This window comes from Stenella coeruleoalba (genome assembly GCF_951394435.1).
Source record: "Stenella coeruleoalba genome assembly, chromosome: 15".
Classification (NCBI taxonomy): Eukaryota; Metazoa; Chordata; class Mammalia; order Artiodactyla; family Delphinidae; genus Stenella; species Stenella coeruleoalba.
In genome coordinates this window covers 74,778,245-74,805,203 of record NC_137161.1, presented here as the reverse complement: position 1 = coordinate 74,805,203, position 26,959 = coordinate 74,778,245, and the positions used below count along the sequence as shown (strand labels likewise).

Here is a 26,959-nt window from a genome sequence, read left to right as displayed (position 1 = left end):
AACAGCTGTATTTCTTGCTGTCTCTTCAGTGCTGCTTCCCTTTCACTCCATTCCCTTTGTTTTGCTCTGGAACGCATTGTGCCGTATGCTGTACAGTCTCACACAGAGAGGCGGGGGATGCATTGAAATGCACCAGCTCTGTATTCCATTCTGCTCTGTTTGCGCTTGGTATTTCTGATGCGGCTCAGACTATGCATAAAACCACGTTCCCCGGGCCAGAGTGCTGGTGCTTCCATCACTGAGTCGTGCAGAGCCGGTTCCCTGGGTACCAGTCATCTCTTACATCACTGGGCGCCCCCAGGGAGGCCCAAGCCCTACGCCCCTGAGTCCAGCCTGGATGAAAAACATTCTTCTCTCTCACCCTGTCTTCAGGTATGGGGGAGTTGCTGGATATTAGAAGGGAGGACCTCTTAGTCAGGTGGTCACATTTCCAGTCCCCAGGGAGATTCTAGGAACGCTTGCAAGAAGAGTTAGGGTGTGTCAGCCAGCACAGTCCTAGCAGGTAGAGGCCCCTCTTCCTTGATGACGATACATTTCATGTGTGTTTCATGTCTTTTCCCAGAGTGTAAGCTCCATGAGAGCAAAGGTCTCCTGTACGGTGCTGGGTACTGGGTAGGTCCGAGAGATGTCTTAGTTTGGGTTCTCCTGGAAGCAGACCCTGAAACAAAGATTTGAGTGCATGTGTTTATATGGGCAGTGAAAAGGGCACCACTAAGGGGAAGTAGGACTGAGAAGGGAAGGTGTCCCCCTAAGAGGGTGTCATGCAGCTTGCCACCATGGGTGACGGAGCTTAATCCCATGGGGGGAAACTGGGAGCCAGTGTAAAACCCACCCCTCAGAGTCAACCACCTCAAGGGCTGAGGGAGCTGGAGTATTTATACATCATCTCCCAGCTGCCTCTGGATGAGAAGTGATGGGGGTGAGGCAGTTGCCCAGAAGGCAGCAAAGTGGGCTCCGAGGAGGGAAATGCGGGAGCCTGGAGTGGGAAGTCGGGAAGGTGTGCACTGAAGTGAGACAAGGGGGTGCGTGTGGGCGTGGCAGCCTGGGAGACAGGCGACATGTGCCCAAGACTGGTGCTCCTCCTTCCTGTGGGGTGGTACATTTGGGAGAAGTGGAACTGGATTTCTTAACTGTCTCCTCCTTAGGTTTTATTCTCAGGTATTAGCCCAGAGAGGCCAAGAGGGAACCAACGATTCTCACCTTGGGAGGACGTGTCCCAGGATTGGGCTGACGGCCTTACCGTGTGCAGCCACAGTGCCTGTGCTTTGCTCCTTCCTCTGACTCTGCTGTCCCCTGCTGTCTTCCCCCAGGTGTAAGGAGCTGAAGTTCTCCGAGGAGCTGCCCCAGATATCCATCATATTTATCTTCGTGAACGAGGCCCTGTCGGTGATCCTGCGGTCAGTTCACAGCGCGGTCAACCACACACCGACCCACCTGCTGAAGGAAATCATCCTGGTGGATGACAACAGTGATGAAGGTATGGGGCCGCCAACCTGCTTGCAGTTGTTGGAGAAGACAGTGCAAGCACACGATGTGAGCGGGCGGAAGGGTCACTTTCATTCCATCCTGAGCCCAAGTGACTTTGTCTCCTGTCCCTGGGGCATAGCTGGAGAATGGGGGCCTGTTTTGGGGGAAGAAATCCAGGTAAACACTAGTTAATTAGTCCTTGAGTCCTCTAGGGCTCTGAAGAATAAACTAGTTACGTGTCTGGACTCATTTCCCCTCTTCATATTACCGAAAGCAGATGACATCGAAGAGCTGAATTCCTCCGTGATCCCCACCCCCCATCCCATCTCCTTGGCCCTTTCACCAGAGGCAGAAGAAAAAGGGAAATTCTATCTTGTGATGGGAACTGTTGATCATACATCAGAATTCCCCTCTGGGTCACTGTGCCCAAAGTGACTGTCGGTAGAAATGCACAGGGTTTGCAGGTCTTTAGGAGTTCAGTTCTACTAGGAATGATGGCTCAATTAAAAAATATAACAAATACTTTTTGTATTTGTTATATGACAATATCAAAACTCCTTTGAAGTCCTTGGAGACGGAGGCCTCGTGTGAAAGTGGTGGTAGGGGGGTTGCTTTGGCCAATTGTACCTTTGTGTTGGATCCCAGCCTAAAAAATTCACTGCAGGGAGAAATGCGCACTAGCCGATGACATCAAAGAAAGGCAGCCAGTGTGTGTGCTTAAGGCCAGGGAGGCTTATCTTCAGAGCAGCTGAAAGATTAGGAGCAAGCTGAACCCCTTGCTCTCGGTGTGATCAGTAGAAGATGACCCCGTGCTCCCCAGTCAGGAGAGGGTGAGGAAGAGGCAGGACAGTGTCACGGGTCCTGATGGAAACCTGAATATCTTCAGCAGCTCCAATGAGCTCACGTTTCATCGGCCCAGGAGCTGAAGTCCCCCGGACCCTTCTGAACCAGCTGATGGTTACCACTGAAGTGTGTGAGTGGGTCTGGACCCAGCATTACACCCATCAGGGCACCACCATCTCCCGGGCCTCCGAGTTTTGAGGACTAATGGGTCATTTGCTGGATTTTTCACATTCTTATTTTAAAACTTACATGGAGGGTCTTCTTGGGAGAAGGAGGTTCTTTCAGTTCCCTGAAGCCTCTAAGTCAGCCGGCCAAGTCATGGCTCACAGTGGCCTTCTCTGCAGCCTCTCTGTGTGCCCCTGCAGACCTCTGGCTTCAGAAGTACTTCCAAACCCTCTGCAGGGAATCCTGACTCCTACTTCCCCCTCTCCGTTTGCTGGCTAAATCCCTCTCGTCCCCCGGGTGTCCCCTCTGTGTCACTTCCTGGGAGATTCCTTTGCTGACATCCTAAGACCCTTGCTCTGTGCCGCCTCAGCTCCCTGTATCCTCCTGCAGCACATAGCACATGAGATCGCTGTGCCTTTCATAGCTGGACTCCCAGTACCGGGCAGGACTTGGTTTCACAGGGCCTGGCTGGTCGCCAGCCCTCTGTGAGTCTCACCCTATTACCGAACACAAGTTCGTGTGCCCGACACACAGTGAGGCCAAACAACCCAACATGTCAGGGTTTGGAGCAGAGAAAGGTTTATTGCAGGGCCATTCAAGGAGACAGGTGGCTCATGCCAAAAAAACCGCCAAACTCCTTGAAGGATTTCAGCAAAGCACTTTAAAAGGCCATGATTACTTGTTGCAAACTTCTTGGTGTCAGAATCCTTTGTTCTTGTAGTTGTCCACGTAGGCCAGGTCAGGATGTTCCTCTAAACCTCCAAGACAAATGTTATTCTGTTCTGCAACTCTTTATCACTACATGAGTGGAAAAGTGTTATACCCTTAAAGGTCAGAGCCTTGAAAACAGGCTATCCTGTATATCAGGCTAAAGACAACATTCTTTTACAAAAGGTGAAGAGCCAGCATGACTAAACACAGGCAACAGAGCACAAAGGTTAAAGTAAAAGGAACAGATCTAATATGGAGTCAGATTTGTTCTTCCCTGTTACAGCCCAGCCAGGGAGTAAATGATGAAGCTGAATAGGGCTGGGAAAGGGCTAGCAGGGGGCAAGCAACGAAGTGACCAGAGGTGGTGCAGAGAAGAGCTAGCAGACCCAGAGAAGAAAGCAAACAGTAGGTGCTGGACTGAATTGGGGGTGAGGACTCACTACCAGTGGGGCTCCTTTCCCCGAGGAAATCTCAGCAGACCCAGCCCAAGAGGAAGAAATGGAAGAATAGGTCAGTCTCAACCAGAACACAAGCTCTGTGAGAATGGGGGTCTCCAGTAGATGTCTTAGTGTGGGTTCCCCCAGAACAGGCCCTGAAACTAAAATTTGAGTGCATTCGTTTATTTGGGAGGTAAAGTGCATCATTAGAGGAGTGGGGAAGTAGGATAAGGAAGGGAAGGCAAAGCCAGCGTAAAACCCACCCCTCAAGAGTTGACCTGCTCAAGGGTGAGGGAGCTGGGGTGTTTATATACACCTTTAGCATCAGATGCTTTCACATCAGAACCTCCTGGAACTCTGACCTGGAGGAAGTTCTGCATCAAGAGGTCTGGGGTGGGTCTGAGAATATGCATTTCTCACAAGTTCTCCAGTGATGCTGCTCTTGTAGGGACCACACTTTGAGACCCACTGGGTTAAGTACCATTTCAGTGCTTCACACTTCAGGTCTAAATGAAGATGTTTAATGGGTGAGAAAAAGTAGGGAAGAGGTATTTGTTTCAGTCTGATCATAAAGTTAATTCCCATTCATCCTCCCCTGTCCCCCGAGATACCTGGGGAACCCAGAGTGGTCTACATTAATATTGTTTCCCTGTTTTCTTTCCCCAGCTCTAGCCTCTATATTTTTTCCAGGCTAGAAGTACCTTCTCTTTAACTGGAAGAGGAAGTTAACATTTTTTTTCTTTGTGACTAGTATTAACAAATTTTGTATATGTTCTATACACATTTGAAAAGATACCCCTACTCTATAATCATGAAATTGAATTCCTGCCAGACATCAACTTTGTGTGTTTAGCTAGACTATGAGTTTATTTTTTTAAGTCTCTTTGATAATGGTGTTTTAACATCTCCTCCTACAATGACTACTCCTTCCTGTGTTCCTAATAATGTTTGATTTCTGTATCTTGTTGTCAGTTTCTTTGGCAACTGTAGATTTGTATCTAAATGGTTTCACTATTAGCAGTGGTTGTTACCATTATGTAATGCTCCCTTTATCTTAAAAGCATACTTTTTTCCCCCTGCCTTGAATTTAGTTTGTCTAACATTAATATTGTTATCCCTGCTTACCTTCTGTTTGAATTTGATTAAAACAGTTTTTTCCAGCCTTACCAATTTTTTTTTCTGATCTTAAAAGTAATGCACGCTCTTTGTAGGGACATTTGAATTTATCAAAAAGCACATATAATTGGACAAAAACAAATACTGAAGAGAGTAACCAGAAGCAACTGCTCATTTGCCTGTGTTCTCACCCTCTTTTTTTCAATGCATGTTTTACATTAAGATCCTATAGTAAAAACAAGTTAATGTTATTGTTTTTTCTCCTCTGAACTGTGAAGCATAATATCTCCCTTTTTATTAAGAAAAAGTTCTGCAACCATCATTTTAATGAGGGTAGAATGGTCCATTCTCAGGCTAGTCAAGAATGGCTCGGGTGGAAACTGCAGCCCTCCACTTCCATGTTATCACATACATTCAAGGAAAAAGAGGCTTTTCAGAGGGCAGACAGCAGAAGCAAGAAGAACTACAATCCTGCAGCCTGTGGAACAAAAATCACATTCACAGAAAGATAGACAAAATGGAAAGGCAGAAGACTATGTACCCAGATGAAGGAACAAGATAAAACCCCAGAAAAACAACTAAATGAGGTGGAGATAGGCAACCTTCCAGAAAAAGAATTCAGAATAATAATAGTGAAGATGATCCAGGACCTTGGGAAATGATTGGAGGCAAAGATCAAGAAGATGCAAGAAATGTTTAACAAAGACCTAGAAGAATTAAAGAACAAACAAACAGAGATGAACAATACAATAACTGAAATGAAAAATACACTAGAAGGAATCAGTTAGCAGAATAACTGAGGCAGATGAATGGATAAGTGACCTGGAAGACAGAATGGTGGAAATCACTGCCACAGAACGGAATAAAGAAAAAAGAATGAAAAGAAATGCAGGCAGCCTAAGAAACCTCTGGGACAACATTAAGCGCACCAACGTTTGCAATATAGGGGTCCCAGAAGAAGAGAGAGGGAAAGGACCCGAGAAAATATTTGAAGAGATTATAGTCGAAAACTTCCCTAACATGGGAGAGGAAATAGCCATCCAAGTCCAGGAAGTGCAGAGAGTCCCAGGCAGGATAAACCCAAGGAGAAACACGCTGAGACACACAGTAAGCAAATTGACAACAATTAAAGACAAAGAAAAATTATTAAAAGCAACAAGGGAAAAATGACAAATAACATGCAGGGGAACTCCCATAAGGTTAACCACTGATTTCTCAGCAGAAACTCTACAAGCCATAAGGGAGTGGCACGATGTATTTAAAGTGATGAAAGGGAAGAAACTACAACCAAGATTACTCTACCTGGTAAGGATCTTATTCAGATTAAACAGAGAAATCAAAAGCTTTAAAGACAAGGAAAAGGTAAGAGAATTCAGCACCACCAAACCAGCTCTACAACAAATGCTAAAGGAACTTCTCTAATGGAAACATAAGAGAAGAAAAGCACCTACAAAAACACCCAAAACAAGAAAGTGGTAATAGGAACATACATATTGATAACTACCTTAAATGTGAATGGATTAAATGCTCCAACCAAAAGACACAGGCTTGCTGAATGGACACAAGAACAAGACCCATATATATGCTGTCTACAAGAGACCCACTTCAGACCTAGGGACACATACAGACTGAAAGTGAGGGGCTGGAAAAAGATATTCCATGTGAGTGGAAATCAAAAGAAAGCTGGAGTAACAATACTCATATCAGATAAAATTGACTTTAAAATAAAGAATTTACAAGAGACAAGGAAGGACACTACATAATGGTCAAGGGATCAATCCAGGAAGATATAACAATTATAAATATATATGCACCCAACATAGGGGCACCTCAATACATAAGGCAAATGCTAACAGTTATAAAACAGGAAATTGAAAGTAACACAATAATAGTGGGGGATTTTTAATACCTCACTTACACCAATGGACAGATCATCCAGACAGAAAATTAATAAGGAAACACAAGCTTTAAATGACACAATAGACCAGATAGATTTAATTGATATTTATAGGACATTCCATCCAAAAACAGCAGATTACACCTTCTTCTCAAGTGCACATGGAACATGCTCCAGGATAGACCACATCTTGGGTCACAAATCAAGCCTTGGTAAATTTAAGAAAATAGAAATCATATCAAGCATCTTTTCCGACCACAACACTGTGAGATTAGAAATCAATTACAGGAAAGAAAACCATAAAAAACACAAACATGTGGAGGCTAAACAATACATTCCTAAATAACCAAGAGATAACTGAGGAAATCAAAGAGGAAATCAAAAAATACCTGGAGACAAATGAAAATGAAAACACAATGATCCAAACCCTACGGGATGCAGCAAAAGCAGTTCTAATAGGGAAGTTTATAGCAATACAAGCCTACCTCAAGAAACAAGAAAAATCTCAAATAAACAATCTAACCTTACACCTAAAGGAACTAGAGAAAGAAGAACAAACAAAACCCAAAGTTAGTAGAAGGAAAGAAATCATAAAGATCAGAGCAGAAATAAATGAAATAGAAACAAAGGAAACAATAGCAAAGATCAATAAAACTAAAAGCTGGTTCTTTGAGAAGATAAACAAAATTGATAGACCATTAGCCAGACTCATCAAAAAGAGGGAGAGGACACAAATTACTAAAATTAGAAAGGAAAAAGGAGAAGTTACAATGGACACCACAGAAATACAAAGCATCATAAGAGACTACTACAAGCAACTGTATACCAATAAAATGGACAACCTGGAAGAAGTGCACAAATTCTTAGAAAGGTATAACCTTCCAAGACTGAACCAGGAAGAAATAGAAAATATGAACCGACCAATCACAAGTAATGAAATAGAAACTGATTAAAAATCTTCCAACAAACAAAAGTCCAGGACCAGATGGCTTCACAGGTGAATTCTATCAAACATTTAGAGAAGAGCTAACACCCATTCTTCTCAAACTCTTCCAAAAAACTGCAGAGGAAGGAACACTCCCAAACTCATTCTACGAGGCCACCATCACCCTGATACCAAAACCAGACAAAGATACTACAAAGAAAGAAAATTACAGACCAATATCACTGATGAATGTAGATGCAGAAATCCTCAACAAACTACTAGCAAACAGAATCCGAGAATACATTAAAAGGATCATACACCATGGTCAAGTGGGATTTATCCCAGGGATGCAAGGATTCTTCAATGTATGCAAATCAATCAGTGTGATACACCATATTAACAAATTGAAGGAGAAAAAACATATGATCATCTCAATAGATGCAGAAAAAGCTTTTGACGAAACTCAACGTCCATTTATAATAAAAACTCTCTAGAAGGGGGCACAGAGGGAACCTACCTCAACATAATAAAGGCCATATACAACAGACCCACAGCAAACATCACAGTCAATGGTGAAAAACTGAAAGCATTTCCTCTAAGATCAGGAACAAGACAAGAATGTACACTCTTGCCACTATTATTCAACATAGTTTTGGAAGTTTTAGCCGTGGCAATCAGAGAAGAAAAAGAAATAAAAAGAATCCAAATTGGAAAAGAAGAAATAAAACTGTAACTGTAGATGACATGATACTATACATAGAAAATCCTAAAGATGCCACCAGAAATCTAGTAGAGCTAATCAATAAAGTTGCAGGGTACAAAATTAATGCACAGAAATCTCTTGCATTCCTATACACTAACAACAAAAGATCAGAAAGAGAGATTAAGGAAACAGTCCCATTCACCATTGCAACAAAAAGAATAAAGTACCTAGGAATAAACCTACATAAGGAGGTAAAAGACCTGTATGCAGAAAACTATAAGACACTGATGAAAGAAGTCAAAGAAGACACAAACAGATGGAGAGATATACCATGTTCTTGCATTGGAAGAATCAGTATTGTGAAATGACTCTACTACCCAAAGCAATCTACAGATTCAGTGCAATCCCTATCAAGTTACCAATGGCTTTTTTTACAGAACTAGACCAAAAAAATCTTAAAATTTGTATCAAGACACAAAAGACCCCAAATAGCCAAAGCAGTTTTGAGGGAAAAAAATGAAGCTGGAGAAATCAGACTCCCTGATTTCAGACTATACTGCAAAGCTACAGTAATCAGGACAATATGGTACTGGCACAAAAACAGAAATATATATCAATGGAACAGGATAGAAAGCCCAGAGATAAACCCACACACCTATGGTCAACTAATCTGTGACAAAGGAGGCAAGGATATACAATGGAGAAAAGACAGTCTCTTCAGTAAGTGATGCTGGGAAAACTGGACCGGTACATGTGAAAGAATAAAATTAGAACACTCCCTAACACCATACACAAAAATAAACACAAACTGGATTAACGACCTAAATGTAAGACCGGACACTATAAAGCTCTTAGCGGCAAGCATAGGAAGAACACTCTTTGACATAAATGACAGCAAGATCTTTTTTGACCCACCTTCTAGAGTAATGGAAATAAAAACAAAAATAAACAAATGGGACCTTATGAAACTTAAAGCCTTTTTCACAGCAAAGGAAACTATAAACCAGATGAAAATACAACCCTCAGAATGGGAGAAAATATTTGAAAACGAATCAACGGACAAAGGATTAATCTCCAAAATATATAAACAGCTCATGCAGCTTAATAGTAAAAAAACAAACAACCCAATCCAAAAATGGGCAGAAGACCTAAGTAGTCATTTCTCCAAAGAAGACACACAGATGGCCAAGAAGCAGATGAAAAGCTGCTCAACATCACTAATTATTAGAGAAATGCAAATCAAAACTACAATGAGGCATCACCTCACATCAGTTAGAATGGGCATCGTCAGAAAATCTACAAACAACAAATGCTGGGGAGGGTGTGGAGAAAAGGGAACCTTCTTGCACTGTTGGTGGGAATGTAAATTGATACAGCCACTATGGAGAACAGTATGGAGGTTCCTTAAAAAACTAAAAATAGAATTACCATATGACCCAGCAATCCCACTACTGGACATATACCCAGAGAAAACCATAGTTCAAAAAGACCACATGCGCCCCAATGTTCACTGCAGCACTGTTTACAATAGCCAGGTCATGGAAGCAACCTAAATGCCCATCGACAGACGAATGGATAAAGAAGATGTGGTACATATATACAATGGAATATTACTCAGCCATAAAAAGGAGTGAAATTGGGTCATTTGTAGAGACGTGGATGGATCTAGAGACTGTCATACAGAGTGAAGTAAGTCAGAAAGAGGAAAACTAATATCGTATGTTAACATATATATGTGGAACCTAGAAAAATGGTACAAGTGAACCAGTTTGCAGGGCAGAAATAGAGACACAGATATAGAGAACAAACGTATGGACACCAAGGGGGGAAAGCGTGGTCGGGGGGTGGTGGTGGGATGAATTAGGAGATTGGGATTGACATGTATACAGTAATATGTATAAAATAGATAACAAATAAGAACCTGCTGTATAAAAAAGTAAATTAAAAAAAAGAAAAAAGAGGTTTTTAAAGAACTTACAAAAAAAAAAAAAAAAGACTGGCTTGGGGAAAGTGTGAATAAAGCCAGGTAACTCTGGATCTGGGTACACAGGCAAGTCAGGGATTTTCCCTTTTAGTTTTTGTTTTTTCAAGTCATTTGTTTCATTCAGCTTGAATATTGACATTGGCCTAAATTAATCCCAAGTAAGAGGCAATTCTTTGTACCTTTGTGCATCATCACACTGAAATCAGTCAGGCAAAATCACTGCTCACCACATCCAGCGGGCACTTCCTTCTCCAATCCGGCCACATCTGACATTGCTGGCGGCTTCCTTCTTGGCATCTTTCTCCTCTGGAGGCCCTGACACCACTGTCTTCTGATTGTCCTTCAGTCGTCCTTTTCCTCGGCTTTGTGCTTCAGTTGGGGTCACTCATGGTTCTCACCAGCAGGATACACTGGGCAGCCTCCTCCACTGTGCACATTCTGGTGACCTCCAAAGCCATCCCCCGAGCTCCACACCTGTGTGTCTTCTGTCTCCTAGGTGGCTACCCAGCGTCCCTCTGAGACCATAAACTCCGTCAGTCCAGTGACTAACTTACCATTCTCCTTTCATATCCTCTTCAAATAGTGATGATTTTATTTCTTGCTTTCCAATTGGGATACCTTTTTTTTTTTCTTGCTTAGTTTTCCTGACTCCTTTATTTGATTTAAATTTTTTTTCTTTTTTTAAATAGAAGTATAGTCGATTTGCAAGATTGTGTTAATTTCTTCTGTACAGCAAAGTGATTCAGTTGTACATATATATACATTTTTAAAATATTCTTTTCCATTATGGTTTATCATAGGATACTGAATGTAGTTCTCTGTGCTGTACAGTAGGACCTTGTTGTTTATCCATTCTCTATATAACAGCTTCCATCTGCTAACCCCAACCTCCCACTCCATCCTTCCCCTAGCCCCTCCCCGTTGGCAACCACAAGTCTGTTCTCTATGTCCGTGAGTCTGTTTCTGTTTCATAAATAGATTCATTTGTCTGACACCTTTATTTAAAAAAAAAAAAGTACTTACTAATAAATACTCGTTATCCTACCATGTCAAGAACAAGAAATTGACCTTTGTGCTTTCCTAAGAGTTACAAAAGCCTCTTCTGGGGAGTCAGCTAGGTCATCAATGACCCCAGGGAAATACAGGGCTTACCCCAGTGGGGGCACCTGGCAGGGCTATCGTGTGAACCAGGTACTGGGTAGAAGGCAAAAATCTGGACAGATGGAATGACGTGTCCTCTATTTTCTGGTTCGGACCTCATCAAGGCGTACTGCCTATGTTCAGGAGGAGGTCAGAGCATAAGGATGAAATGAATGACCTCAGCTGGTCCAAGCTGCAGGCATGGAAAACCAGCACAAACTTAGTCAATCTCTGGTCAGAACATCTAATTATAGGGAAGGATGGGGACCAGACTTATTCGGATGATCTACCCTCAGCTTTAAGTGTGGTCAGGTTGCAGGAGAGATGGTAACGATAACCCTCAACCCGTCTGCCTCAAGCCACACCGCTCCCATGTGATGGTTGGCCATGGTGGACCTATCTCCCTTCCCCATCCTCCTGGAGATCTCCTTTGCCCCCCACCTATGTTGGACCCCATGCCTCTCTCTTTCTTGGTTTACATACTGATTTTGGTGAAACTCAACATCTAGAAGTTTCTTGACAAATATTACAAGGAAGATAAAATCTTTTGAGATTATCCATGTCTGAAGAAAGCTTTTTCCTAAATCTTCTGTGTGAATGATGGCCTGATTGAGTTAGATATCCCCTTCTTTCAGAATATTGATGGGTTTGCTCCATTATCTTCTGTCTTTCAGTGTTTTTTAGAAGAAACAAAAGAGTCCTGATTCCTGATCTTTTGCGTGTTTCTTTCCTTTCTGGAAGCTTGAATCTTCATTTTGTTTGCAGAGTTTGGAAATTCACAGTGATGAGCCTTGGTGTAGGTCATCCAGTGGCTTCAATCTGGAATCTAATGTCAGTTTTCAGAAAATTTCTTGGAATATTTAATTGATAATGCCTCCCCATTTTTTCTCAGTTATCTCTTTCAGCATCTCCCACTGTATTCCATTATTAAACCTCCTAAACTGAACCCCCAGTTTTCTTATCTTTTCTCTGCTTCCTTACCTTTCCTTATCTTTTTGCTCTGACATATTTGCTTTCTTCAGTTTTATCTCCCTTCCATTCTATTCCGTTTTTTATATCTGCTATCAGGATTCTGCTTCCAGGCCCTCATCTTTATTCTCTGAGAGTTCCTTTTTATAGCATATTGTTTTTATTTAATGGAAGCAATATGTTTTCTGATCCCTTGGAGGATATTAATAATGTTTTGTTTTTCAGTTTTTTCCCTGTGTGTTCTGTTTCCAGAAGGTGCTTTTTTTCTTTGTTATTTAGTTTCCATCTCCCACCTTGGAGGCTTTCTCTCCCCTCCCGCGAGCCTGTTGTCAGCTCATGATTACTTCTTAAGAGGTGATTAGGCAGCTGGGGGCTGGGGGAGGGAAAATGGGGAGTTAGTGTTTAATGGATACAGAGTTTCAGTTTGGGAAGATGAAAACGTTCTGGAGATGGCTGGTGGTAACGTGCTTGCACGACAATGTGATTGTACTTAGTATCACTGAACTGTAAAGTATATATATGTGTGTGTATATATATGTGTATATATATGTATATGAGTACATGAGTATATGAGTACACGTGTATATGAGTATATATATGTGTGTTATATATATGTACACACACACACACACACACACACACACACACACACACACTCTCCCTCTCTCTCTCTCTCTCTCTCTCTCTCTCGCTCTCTCTCTCTCTGAGTGCTTGGACTTCCAGAGTTTGACAGCAGAGGGGTCGGACACATCTGTCGATCTGTGAATCCGCTTTCCAGCCTCCCCAGCTTCATGGTTGATGTCTCGTCTTCTGTCTTCTCTGCCCTTGGAAGGTTATGGGTTTATTTTCTTTTTTTTAATCCCTTTATTGTAGTTTTCAGTGACTTTTGTCCAATTCACGAGTCAAATCTATTATCTTATCCCAGAAGTTCCATACTTATTTTTAAGAACTTTTAATAGGAATTGATAACTTGTTCTCCAGATATGTGTACTGTCCCATGAAAAGTATACGAAACTATCTCTTTCTCTGTATCCTCACCAACACCAAGTCTTATTAATCTTTGTCATCTTTGCTGTTCTGACGAGTGAAAAATGGCATATCATTTTTAGATCTGTATTTTGTGAATATTAGTGATATTGAACAGTTTTTCATACATTTGACCATATTGCTTTTTTAGGGATTTGCCCATTAATAATGACACTCATTTTTTTTCTATTGGAATATTTATCTTATTAATTTATAAGATCTTTGTATATATTTAAAAGCTTTTTACGTTCATTTCATAGATATTTCTCTCAATTTGAACTTTCACTTTAATTTGTTTACAGTATTTTCAGACAAGCCTAAAGTTTACATTTTTATATAGTCGAATCCATCAGTCTTTTCCTTTAGTAACATCCTAAGAAAGTTATTCATGGTCCCTAGAAGGTACAAATATTCATGCATGTTTTCTTATAGGTAAATATTTCTTTTCAAAATAAATTCCAACAGATTACATATTTTTGTATCAGGTGTGAGAAAGTTTTAACCTAGAGACCCTTGTCTCAAAGTATGGTTATCTCGATGTATTTAATAATTCATCCTCACCACTTATTTGAAATATCCTGTTTTCGTATGCTAAAATATTTTACATTTGCAAACATTGAGGCTGACTCACATGAGGACTGACTGGTTATGAAGGAGGGTAAAGAGGAGGGAGGGGTCAAAGAGGACTCCCAGGGTCCTGGCTCCGGTGACAGGACAGGTTGCTGTCATCCACTAAGATAAGGAGTACGGTAGCATAGGTTTGGGGGAGGGATTGAGTTCACCGTTTGGATATGTCAAGTCCAGATTCCCGTGGAATTTTACTGTGCCTTCCAAACTGAGGGGTAACGTTAGCCATCAAGTTGAAATAATATTAGAAGCTTCTTCGTTTCCACTGTTACAATCTTTAATACATAAGATTATATATATAATACATGTCTTGTCAATAGTTTTTAACTACTTTTGAAAAACTTTCTTCCTCTTTTCCTTAAGCAATAGTATGTGGAGGTCTTGGCCAAGTCACCTACCTTTTCTGAGCTTGAGTAAACTGGGGATGATAGTGGCTTTTATGCAGGGTTTAAATTACAAGCTTTCGAGGTCATACTTGTAAAGCATGTAGCACAGGTCCTGGCAGTATAATAAAGGGCATAACTGGTGAGTGCACTTGTAGTGGTATTTGATTTGCCAGCTCCAGCTTATTCCTCAACATTCTACTTCTGTGTCACTTCTGCTGGGAAGCCCTCCTGGATTTCCCAGGTGTGGCTGGGTTGGGGGCCTCTGCTCCCAGGCATCAGTGTGTACTTTGGCACAACACTTGGCTCGCTGAATTGCCTCTGTGCACTTGCCCATCTTTAAACTATAAGACCCTTGAGAGCAAGAACCATAGTTCCTTCTGTGCTACATTCCCAGTGCCTTGCACACCAAGTTATAGGGATCACTGAATATGTTCCTTTAAACTGCATGTGTGCAAAGTGTTTCTTTCTACTTCCACTGGCATCATCTTGGGAGTTTTTGTATTTGGCATTGTTGTACATATCTTGGCTTCAATACTCTAGTTGTTTTGATTTAGGTCCCCCAAACCACCTATCTCCAATCATCATGATTTGCGTCTCTCGGTGCTCTTGGTGTCTGTAGACCTTCTCACTAATATTTCCCCGTGGAGCAAGCACACCTGATCAAGGTCTTCTCTTGGTTGGTGTGTTCAACGGTTGAAAGAAGGATGGCTCAAGTTAGAACTTTTTTCAGTGGAAGGTTCAACCCTCTGGGCTTTCAAAAGGGATTTTGGAGAAGGCATACTGACACTGTTTGCTTTTCTTCTTGGTTTATAACTGCAGAGATAGGAGAGGTCTTGTGTTTCAGGAAGATAACACTTTTCCTGTGTTGTCGAGGCTCTGAGTAAAGTAGCCAAGAGACACCTTGTTATCACACAGCTCCACGCTGGGCCAGGCTTCCTTACTGGGACAGCATCTGCCTGCCTCTCCCCCGCTTGTAAAGAGCCTTCCTGATTGGAAATAATACTTGTTTTTGTCCCCAACCAGATCACTGCAGTGTGACGGCATTTGCTCTGTGGGTCTGTAATCACGATTAGGTTGTGCGTTTACATTCCTCCCTGTGTATTTTAGGCCATGGGGAGGAGAGGAGAAGAAGGAGTGTGTATATTTTTACACAAGAGATAGTGTGAGAACCCCGGCTAAAGCTTCGTACGCTAACTGGCTTAAAAAAAGTGATGACAGCAAAAAACCTTGTTATTTTGAAATAATTCTAGATTCACAAGAAGTTGCACAAAGGTACAAGGGGTCTTATGTGCCCTTCACTTAGTTTCCCCCACGGGTAACATCTTGCTAAACTCTAGTGCACTAATCACAACCTATAAATTGACTCTGGTGCGATCCACAAATTGTATGATCAGAGCTTATTCCGATTTCACCAGTTTAACGTGTGTGTGGGTGGGGGGGAGGTGTTTCTATACAATTTGATCACAGGTGAGATTCCCCACAGTTCAGGTACAGAACTGCCCCATCACCGCAAAGCTCCCCCATGCTACCCCTTTATTACCACCCAACTCCCCTTACCTCACCCCTAACAACCTCTAGTCTGTTCATCATCTCTATAATTCTGTTATTTCAAGAATATTCTGTAAATTGAACCATAACCTTTGTGATCGGCTTCTTCCTTCTGCACAGTGTTCCATGGTGTGGGTTTACCAAGTCTGTTTAACCCTTCACCTGTGAAGGACATTTGGGTTGTTTCAGTTTGGGGTTTTTACACATAACGGTGCTATGAACATTGGTGTACAGATGTTGGTGTGAAAATAAAGTTTCATTTCCTTGGGATAAATGCCCAAGAGCCCCATTACTTGAGTTATGGTAGACACATGTTCAAGCAAACTTCTTTGGTCATTTAGTCCATTTATGTGACACTGTGTCTTTAAAAATCTGATTGGTTTTTTTTATCTTCCAGCCCAGCCTCCAGTGGAGGAAAAGTTTCTGTGTTAGTCTTGGTGACCTTGACTATGATACTAAGGGCAATGGGTTGCATTCCTGCAGAATCAGGAGTAATCCAAAAACTGTGTTGAAAGTGTTGCCCTGGGATCAGATTTTGAGCTCCCATTAGGTAACACCCAACAATATAAGGTCCTGGAGGGGCTGATACACCCCAGGGATGGGCATGAGGCTGACCCAAGGGAAGGTGGGACCCAGGCACTCAGACATTGCCAGGTTTCTTTGTCCCGGGTCTCCACGGTCTCTGAGCCCCTCTGTTCCCCTGTCGGCTTGGGAAGGCTGGCCACCTCCAGTTTTCCAGGCCATCTGGAGGGAAATATGGCTGCAAAGATAGCCCAAAGTTGACATTGTAATTACAGCTTCAGCCACTTTAGGGAGACAGGACCACCTCTCCAGGGGGATCCCAGGGAAGGGAACCTGGTGCTCTAGTTTGGGTCACATACCCTTCGTTGGACCTGTCAACTGTGGCCAGGAGGGCAGGGTCATGCATAGAACTACCACACACCAGTAACCATGGAGGAAGTCTTCAGAAATGGAGGGGGCAGGGTGGACAGGCAGACAATGGACCCCAAATGTTGTAACAACATCCATGAGATTCGCACTTGGAGTTCCCACAAGTTGGGGAAATAAATGAGGCCTTTGAGAAGGATGTGGCACCTGAGTTGGACCATGAGAGACAGTTAGAACTTGGACATGTGGATGGGAGGAAACAGCAGTGGGGGGAAGTAGACAAACCCGGATCTCAAGGCACAGATGCTTGGGGCATAGAGAGGGAGGCGTGCAATGGGATTTGACATGTAAGAATTGATGGGTGGATTGGAGTTTCAGAGAGAGAGTCCCAGTCAGAGATGGAGGATCTTGCTGGGCCACGGGATTGAGGAGGGACAGCTTGACCACGTCCCGTGACAACGCTGAGCAGCCGCAGAGCAGGAGGGATTAAAAAAAAAGGCTCCTTGAACAGCCTAGCCCAGGCTGGAGATCAGAGAAGCTGACAGATGAGACAGAGGGAAGGGTGGATTAAGACCTAGAGTCTGTCATACAGAGTGAAGTAAGTCAGAAAGAGAAAGACAAATACCATATGCTAACACATATATATGGAATTTAAGAAAAAAAATGTCATGAAGAACCTAGGGGTAAGACAGGAATAAAGACACAGACCTACTAGAGAATGGACTTGAGGATATGGGGAGGGGGAAGGGTGAGCTGTGACAAAGTGAGAGAGTGGCATGGACATATATACACTACCAAACGTAAAACAGATAGCTAGTGGGAAGCAGCCGCATAGCACAGGGAGATCAACTCGGTGCTTTGTGACCACCTAGAGGGGTGGGATAGGGAGGGTGGGAGAGAGACGCAAGAGGGAGGAGATACGGGAACATATGTATATGTATAACTGATTCACTTTGTTATAAAGCAGAAACTAACACACCATTGTAAAGCAGTTATACCCCAATAAAGATGTAAAAAAAAGGAAAGGTAAAAAAAATAATAATAAAAATAAAATAAAGTAAAAGAGAAGAAAAGAAAGCCCAGGGGTTGGTGGCAATATCGTCAGGAAGGCCAGCCATGGCCATTTTCACCTTTGTTCCCCAAAAAGTGGTGTTGGAGCTTTAATGTTATTTTCTTCGAAAAGCGAGGTGGATCCTTGAGTTGGCATTGCCAAGAGTACCTTTAGGTCACTTTAGCTGTGAGCTCTGGGTTGCTTACCGGGCAGAGGCTCTGTGGCCTCAGGCTGTGCTCTAGGGTCTGGGAGGGACTGTGCCCGGCACCTGCACACAGTTTGGAACAAATCTTTTCCTTTCCTCTTACCCTTAGGGCAGGATGGCTGCCTTCTGAATCCTGAGGGCCAGGTCCGGCCTGGCCGCTAGCTTCCTTGTCTTATACATCAGATGTCTGGTCTCAAGGGGGCCTGATACCCTGTAGGATGTCAAGAAACCCCGGATTGGGCAGCACAAATGCAGAGGGGCTCTGACACTCCCTTTCCCCTCCTGGGCACGACTCCATGGTGCTAGCTGAGCACGCATCTCCTGGAGTCCTGACCACGCCCTTTGACACTGGGAGATGGTCATTGATATCCATTTTAAAAAAGAAGTTCAAGTTCAGAGAGGGAAGTGCTTTAATCCACGGCAGCGCAGCCAGAATTTGCAGGAGCCGGGGCTCCAACTCAGCCATCCTCGTGCCGGAACCAGGACTCTGGGGCCTCCTCCCTGGGAACTGTCACCTCCCTCTGTGCTTTTCCGCTTCCTTCCGGTTTAAGACTCCCTCCCCCGCAGCCCTCCTGTCCCCTTACCAGATTCATCTCATTGTTTCCCAAGACGCGTCCACTCTCCCTTCAGTATACAGCGACACACGCAATAAAAAATGAGTAATCATTTTAACATCTATCGAGTGCGTCTGTGTTCCTGGCACTGAGCTAAGCGCTTTGCATGCATCCACTTATTTGATACCCCAAACAGCCCTCTCAGGTGGGGACCAGTATTATCCCTATTAACTGTGTACCCTGGCATCGTGCAGCAGCTCACGATGAATGCTCCTGACCAGGTGCGTCACTGCCTCTCAGGTGCCCCCAGGCTCAGTGTAGGAGCACAGTGATACACAAATGCACGTGGCCCCGAGGTACCCTCCCTCCCAGAGACCTTTCCGTTTTCATTCTTTTTCCACCTCAGAACATCCCTGCTCTCTGCACCCTGGGAGTACCTAATCAGTAGGACTCTTCGAGTCTTCAGTCCGAATGAGCGCCCCGTGTGTGACCGTCAGGTGCGGTGATGGTTTGAGATCTGCAGAGCTGCTGTTCAGCCAGCACATCCCGGCGTGGCCTTCCAGCTCGCATCTGTTCTGACCGGTCATTGCCTGTCTTTGGCTGTTATATATCTTGATCGTCTCCCCTGGGCTAGAAGAGACATGTTAGGTTCTGCAAACCTCTTGGACCCTAATAAAAGCTGCTATTTATAGAACATTTTCGTGCTACCTGACACCTTCACCTGCACCAGTTTTTGGTGAGCGTGCATAAGCATTTTTTTCTTTGCACAGGACCCATACTGCCTTTGACCTTGGAGAATTCAGGGCTCTGAATACAGAGGTCTCCAAAATACTGGAGAAGGGGAAACTGACCAGAGGCTGTACTCTACTTATTCCATTCCTGGCTGACAGCTGCACTTAAAGAAAACTCCAAGAAGTGACCAAGCGCCGCGCTGTGACCCTGTTCTCTCCAGGGTTTCCTGTTTCCTGTGTGCCGTTTTGCTCCCCCCGGGCCCCCTTAATGACGGTGACTTTGTTTATTTAAAGGAAGAGGATTGCCAGCTTCAGAGCGTTCAGAATCAATATCTCAGTAAATAAGAAACATAATGAAAGAAAAACACACTCCAGGCTGCAGACAAATTTTATCGCTTAAATTCACATGTTATTATTAGAATCAGCTGCAAGTACCGGACTTTCAACTGCCTTTTGATGGGGTGAGATAGGGGAACGCTCTTAATTTGGGGGAGCAATCTGGAGGCACCTCTAGAGGCATTGCGGTGTTTTCCTGTTGGTTTGGGCTCCTTGTATTTATTTTTTTTTAAAGATGAAATTTAAATGGAAGAAGCGGCGGAGAGGAATTTCTTAACAAAGGAGTTGAAAGCGGAGATGGCTTTCCTTTTCAAAGCCCCTCTCCTGAATGCACAACTCCGTGTGATATATTTAGTTTAACACCTCGGTATTTTGCACCTCACATCTTTTTTCTTGCTTCTTTTTGTCTTTCGCTTTCTTTTCTCCTTGCTTTGATCTCAGTATGGAATCGCCTTTAAAATGCTTTCATACACAGCAAAAACATCCCTTTTTAATCTCCCCCATTCTTCCCAAAATTTCTGGCTCTTGCCTCACCTCTTTTTCACTCCTGTAGTCAGAAAATGCATCATTTAAGTCCACAAAGCTGAGCGATGCCCAGAGAATGAAACATACAGTATAGACGCCTTCTGGGTTATTTCGTCTTGGGTTTTTACACACTCGCCAGGTCCATGCAACGGAGCGGTGGGCGTGGCAGCGGAGGGGAGGGGCGTGGCTCTTACGTCACTGCTGTCCCTTCAGAGTTTAGTGGGGTTGTTCGGAGGAGTTTGAAGTTCAGCCGGTTATCCTTGTTACCCCCTCCCTTGGAGCCTCTCAGTCAGCCAGGGGGGGCTTCTTCTCTGGAGAGGGCCAACCACTGTCAGTGGATGGATGGCTGGAAAAGTGTGCCCAGAGCAGAAAAATGGGGGCTTCAGAGTTCCAGAGAGAGCCAGTTCCTGGCCAGGCCTGAGTCAGGCCTCGACTTCCCACGTTCAAGGCTGAGTTCTGCACGAGCAGATGAACGACTTCAGTTTTCACGGCCTCGCATCCGCAGGAATCGGGCAGAATGACAAGGAGGGCAGGCATGCCGCTTCTGAACTGTGTGACTTTCAGCCGAGTGCCTACCCTCTCTGGGCCTCAGTTTCTTTCTCCATAAAATGGGGATCATAATACCCCTTACCTCACAGAGCGCTGATGAGGGTAGAGTTGCCAGAGGTAAAGCAGTTACAACAGAATATCCTTAATTAGGATTCAGTAAATGTGAAAGCAAAACTCGAGGAATGTTACGGGTTTACAAGAGAGATCATTCTCGAGTTAAATACGAGAGGAGAACTCATCTGAGTAGTATTTTGGAGCATTTCATGATGAGCTGACATTTTTAGTCAGCTTTGGCTAGCAGTTAGGGGATATCAGTATTTTATTATAGATACAGACAAACATAGTATCTGAAATGTTTGAAAAGTAGTGATTGTCAGCCAAAGAGCAATTTTGCATCCAAGAAGCCCGCCTCACAGGGTGTACTCACCTTGAAGCTATGGAAACTCATGATTGGGGCCCCTCGCTTGTGTGGAGGCGGCAGTGGGTAGGGAGCCTAACAGTGGTTCACAGGCCTGTGGGGTTTTGTAAAATTTACAAAAGAGATTTTTTTTTTCGTTTTCTTAAAGGGGATCCTTCAGATTATATAAACTTCAGGTCCTTCAAAGCCCAGATTCGTTTCTGGGACTTAACTAACTCCATCTGACAGATAGAAACCCACATATTGCATGAGGTTTCTCCCCCTTCCCTTTTTAAATTAAAAAAACATTAATTAAAAAAATGCATTATTGATCTCTGGCCACTTTTATGCCTTTAGGTTTGGTTAGTTATTTCAGGCATAAAGGTATTCTCAGGCATGCCTGAAAATCCAGGTGTTCTTAATCTATTTTTTGTTTTCTTTCAGTGGCATCATGGCTGATTCACATATTAAAAAAAAAAAAGAAATCTCAAAAAAAAGGCACTGCAGAAATGTAGGGCATCGTGCCTAACGGCTGCGCTGAATCTGTGTTAAGGACCGTGTTTTTTCCCTCTGCCGACTTAAAGTCCCCAAGTATGGTGAGCTGGAAGTTTCCATCAGGGATGGGGAGAAAGGCTGGTGTCAGGGGGGACACTGGGGGTGTGAGCACAGATCCATGGGTTGGATCCTCCCCTCTGAGAGGCTAGAACCCCCTTTAATGAGTCCGGAGGGGCTCTGCAAAGAAGCTTCCAGTGAACCAAATTACCAGAATGGGGATCAGAAAAGCTAATGGGCAGCAGAACAAGAATCAGACCTTCAGTAAGGCCTAGGGATTTAAATTCACACTCAAAAAAAATACTTCAGCCCCCACCCCTTCAAAATCGACCAGGGCTTACAGATACAAAAGGCCGCATCTTGTATGATTCTATTTTTATGAATTATCCAGAAGAGGCCAAGATGGAGAGCAGATCAGTGGTCGCCAGGGGCTGCGGGGAGGGCAGGACACGGAGAGTGACTGCTTAATGGGTGTGAAGTTTCCTTTGGGGGTGATGAGAAGTTCTGAAACTAGATAGCAGTGAAGGTTGCACCACACTGTGAAAGCACTTAACGCCATTGTACACTTTAAAATGATCAAAAAGGTTAACTTTATGTGTATGTAACCACGGTAAAAAACAATGAAAGAAAAATCAGGCAGTGCTTTTGAGAAGTTCTGGGTTTGTGGGAGAATCATCTGGAGTGCTGGTCAACCCCACCGAAGCCCGCTAAATTAGAACTGCCTAGGGCAGCCCGGGAACCTGCGTCACCTGCCAGGTGATTCCTAGGTAGAGCGGAATCTCACATTCTGAGGAACTCTGGCTTTGAGGCAGGCGGGGTTTTTTTTTTGTTTTTTGTTTTTAATTGGAACATGCCATATGTGCTGTTTTCTCATCCCAGCTGTCACAACCCATGCATCCCCAGCGAGCAGCATGCCCACAGCTCAGCAGCTGCTGGCAGGGAGAAGTGTTGGTTCTAAGTGGCTGTGATGGTGATGGTGGCACGGATGGCAGCAGAAGCAGTGTTGGTAGAATTGTACCACTTGTCATTGTAATAGATTGCGGGAGTGAGAGCAGAAGCCAGGAACATCAGGGGTCCTTGTCAAGGGACTAATGGTGAGGTTGCTGTATTGGGGCAACCTCAAGGGGTTGAGGTCATCTCCAAGGGGTTCCATCTTTCAGACAAGGTGGAACAAGAAGGCCCAGGCAGTGGGAAAAGCAGAGACAGGCGGTGGCCAACACTGGGATTCTGCAACGTCTGCCCAGTTCGGATGAGACCTGTTCTGTGCACAGGGGTTAATTCACCACAGGTGGGGTTGGATAGGGGGTCAGCTCTACGTCAGAGCTACTCCAAGTGCGTTCACCAGAGCAGCAGTGGCAGCCTCATGGAGCTCGTTGGAAATGCAAGTTCTTGGGCCACACCCCAGACCTACTGGTGATTTCCACGCAGGTTAAAGTTTGAGAAACACCATCTAAACTTAGACTGGTTCTCTTGAGTCTCCATACCTTGAGGAGAATTACAACGTTCAGTAAGTCTCATCAGCAAGACTTGATAACTCGCGGGTTAAGAGGTACAGATGGGGCCCAACCCCGGACGGTGTGGCCACTTCCACGCCCACGTCTGTGTGGTACCCAGGTTCATGCACTAGTTTTGGGAGCAGGTGGAGATGCCTTCTATGTCCACAGTTTTTTCTGAGCAGGGTTTAGAGATGAGACTAGGCTGATGTTTTATTCTCTAATGTCACTGAAATTGTGCGATCTGGATATAATTCTGTAATAATGTTTTTTGCTTTAGTTCTCACTGTTTGTCACTTTCTTTCTGTCAACGTCTACTCCTTAAGCCTGGATGACAGGCGGTCCTTTTATTGTTAAGGAGCAGATATATCTCCCGTCTGGTCCCTTCCGATCACGGGCAGTGGTTGCCTTTCCCCTCTTGACCCTCAAGTGCTACTTACCAAAACCTTAAGAAACACAAGCATTCCCAAATGGCTCTAGACCAATTTAGTATTGGATTTCATAACATTGGTAGGTAAACATTTATTTTTGCAAAAGTGAGTTTTTGTTTTCTTCTCTGAGTCTGTCGGTGAGAAAAATCGTATGTAAAATGTTTTTCTTAGCTGTCATTAGAATGTCCAGGAATGGTTTCATCTGTTAAGGATGATAAAGGATCTTAGGTGATGGGTGTGACATTTCTTACCGCTGTCAGGTTGAGAATTTGTTTCCTTCCATGGTGAGCCTGGAGGCCTTGTTTTTATTCAGTTAACTCGTGGGCTTTCTCACTTTAAAGTAACTTTGAATTCTCAACACCCCAATGCCCTCAGGCTGTCACAACTCTGTTCCACCAGGACCAGCCTTTCTGGAAATCTCTCCTGAGCTGCCCTACTCATCCACTTCTCCCTAAGCTAACCTTGTCCCCGAAGGGCCCAGCTGCGTCCAGAAGGGAATTCTTTTTTCTCACTGTTCCCATCAGGAAGCTACTGTTTGTCTAGATCAGCGGCCTGTTCTCAGCTCTCATTTTCTCTAACTCATTTGATTTCCCTGACATTGGATGTTGAATAACTCTTTGAAAACAGGGATTGTGTCATTTTCAACCACGTAGGCGCTCTATAAATATTTATGAAATGAATGCACAGATTCTTCTTTTGGAAACTCTACGCTTGGTAGGATTCTGCCCCTGTGATGCTGTTTCTAGCCCGTCTTGTCCTCTAGCTCTGCTTCCTGCCTCCTGGATGCACACGTTTCCCAAAGTGGGGTTCTGAGTCTTCTTCTGGAACTCTCACTCCCTCCTGTGCCATCGTCTCTCCCCACCATGTCCCTGACACTCTGTGCCCTGTCTTCTCACTCTGGACCATTATCCTGGTTCAGCACTCAGCCCCCAAAGGTCTGCTAGCCGCTCAACCTGTCCCCAGGTGAACCCATCAACTTCTGCTTCTCTTCCTCTTTTCTGATTAATGGCATTTTCCCAGGCTCCCAGACACTAGTGACTCTGTCGCCTCAGCAGATCCAGTTCCACGCCTGTGTTTTGCTGTGTGCTTGTGTATTCTGGAGTAGTGAGAGCACACGTCCAAACCTGCTGATTAACTCAGATACGACCTTCTCCTTGGACACCCGCAGCCAAAATCATTTCTCCCTTTGTGACCTTCCCCCCGACCCTCCATCACACTTTCCCTCTACGACCATTTTTCTTTGGCCCTTAGCTCCTCAATATTGGAATTTTTTGAGCATGTCTCATCTCCTTGCCCAGATTGTAAGCATCTCAAGGGAGTGCTTGTGTCCGAATTGATTTTAAATCCAAGCCGGGGCACAACTCAATACATTATTGGGTCCAGAATCACATACAGGGATTGGGAAATGAAGCCTTCTCAGTGTCTCTTGTTCTCGAGCCCTGCTAGTCAGATGCTGGCATCTCCCTTCGTGTTCCCGTGAAAGATCCCAGGGCGTCACTTCAATTGTGTCTGGAACAATGTGTCCCTGAATCTTGAAAGGTGGAGGCTGGTGACTACTGCTATAAAATGATGGTGCCTGGAGTTTAAAATGATACCGACTAGCTAGAAGGATGTGCTCTTGTTCATGGGGTATTATAAAATGGATCCATGTGAATAATATTAATAGACCAATTAGTATCAGAAATAAGATTTTGAATGCATGTCAAGGGCTTTATATGTAAATCTTATTTATTCTTAGCAACCATAGGCTAGCACCAAATGATGAGGCATTATCCTTTTATCCCTTTAAACTTTTCAAAGCACTTTAATATTCATATCCCACTAGCCTGGAGATGTTGAAGGGCAGTGGTAGCAAACCTCACTCTGTTTTGCCAAACTTGTAAATGCCTGTTTATCTCTCTCCTCTGAAGGCTCAGTCACAACCGCTGAACAAAGGTGGAGAGCCCTTGATACTTAGACATGGTGACCGGCATGGCTGGGACCTGATTTCCAGTTACAGGGCAGAGCACCCCAGGGTCCCAGGTCGCCTGGAGGTGAAGGTCAACCATGCCTGCAGGTCCCTGTCGTGGCACCTGGCACTCAGCGTCCAGAACGTTCTCCCTGAACTTACAGAGACTCTTGAGATTCCTGCCATCCCAGGCCAACCCTAGAGGGTGAGCAGGGTTCCCACCGTATTATTCTGTGGGTCCGTTGACCAGTCCATTGCCTTCCATGGTGTGTCCCTCATCGCCTGCCCACCCACCCAGCACTCGAGGGGAGTAAATGAAAAACCAAGCAAGCATGGCCCGTCCAGCCTTCTTGCTAGCATTCTTGTTCCAAGAAATTTAATGAACAGACGGGCAAATGCAGCCAACCTTCAGTCAGGAGATGGTCTCTAAAAGCTGAAAATTCTTTGGGTCACCCCAGTCCCATGTACCTGGCTGAGTGAAGAATTCGACGGTCCCCACAGCCTGGCTTCTGCACCAGGCCCCTCACCGGCTCTGGGATGATGGCAAAGATGATAGCAAACCGGGCAAAAAGACAAGCAATAGATAACTTACTGAGGGTGTAATGCTACCTGCCAAACATTCAAACTCAGTGGTTCTCAAAGTGTGGTTCCCCATACCCAGAGCATGGATGCCCCAGCCTAGACCTTCTGAAAATGAACTGTGTGGGCGAGGGACCCAGCAGTCCATTTCAGCCCCTCCAGTTGACGCTGTTGGTGGCCTCCAGTTTGAGAACCAGAGTTCTGGTTTACAGGCCTATTTCTCCATCTTGGACATGGCTTCCTCAGGCTCCCTGGGCTGCTTTGCCCTAAACTTATATTGAGGGAAAGAGGGAAGTTAATTACTAATATCAGCTACTCCGTGTTGAGCATTTACACTGTGCCAGGGATAATTCTGAGCATTCTTGAATTTATGAACATCTGTAATCCTCACCACAACCCTGTGGTGTCCATACTATTGCTGTCAGCCCTCAGTATCCCTGGATGTGAAGCCTGCAGGTACAGATGACCAACTGTAAGGGACTTGAACATCTGCGGATTTGGTATCCCTGGGGGTCCTGGAACCTGCAAATACTGAGGGATGACTGTATTACCATCCCCCTTCGGTAGATGAGGGAACTGAGGCACACATTGACTGGCTAAATTGCCCAGGGTCACTCAGGTAGTAAAAGGTAGCACAGCGTTCCGAACCCAAGGCAGTCTGAGTCCAGTATGAACACCCGACCACCTTGTGCCTCCTTAGAGTTTCTGCCCCTTCTCCACCCAGGTTCTATTTTTTTCTCCTTTCCAAACTAATTCCTCCCTGTATTAGTTTGCTA

At 44.2% G+C, this 26,959-nt stretch overlaps 1 protein-coding gene across 2 annotated transcripts in view; it reads left to right on the top strand.

The window, feature by feature from the left end:
* GALNT17 (polypeptide N-acetylgalactosaminyltransferase 17) overlaps positions 1-26,959 on the top strand; it is a 450,322-nt gene that overhangs the window by 225,204 nt on the left and 198,159 nt on the right. For both annotated transcript variants that reach the window (XM_079944095.1, XM_079944096.1), the window contains exon 3: positions 1,311-1,477. In XM_079944095.1, the coding sequence (XP_079800221.1) occupies positions 1,311-1,477 (167 nt within the window). The remainder of the gene's footprint in view (positions 1-1,310; positions 1,478-26,959) is intronic.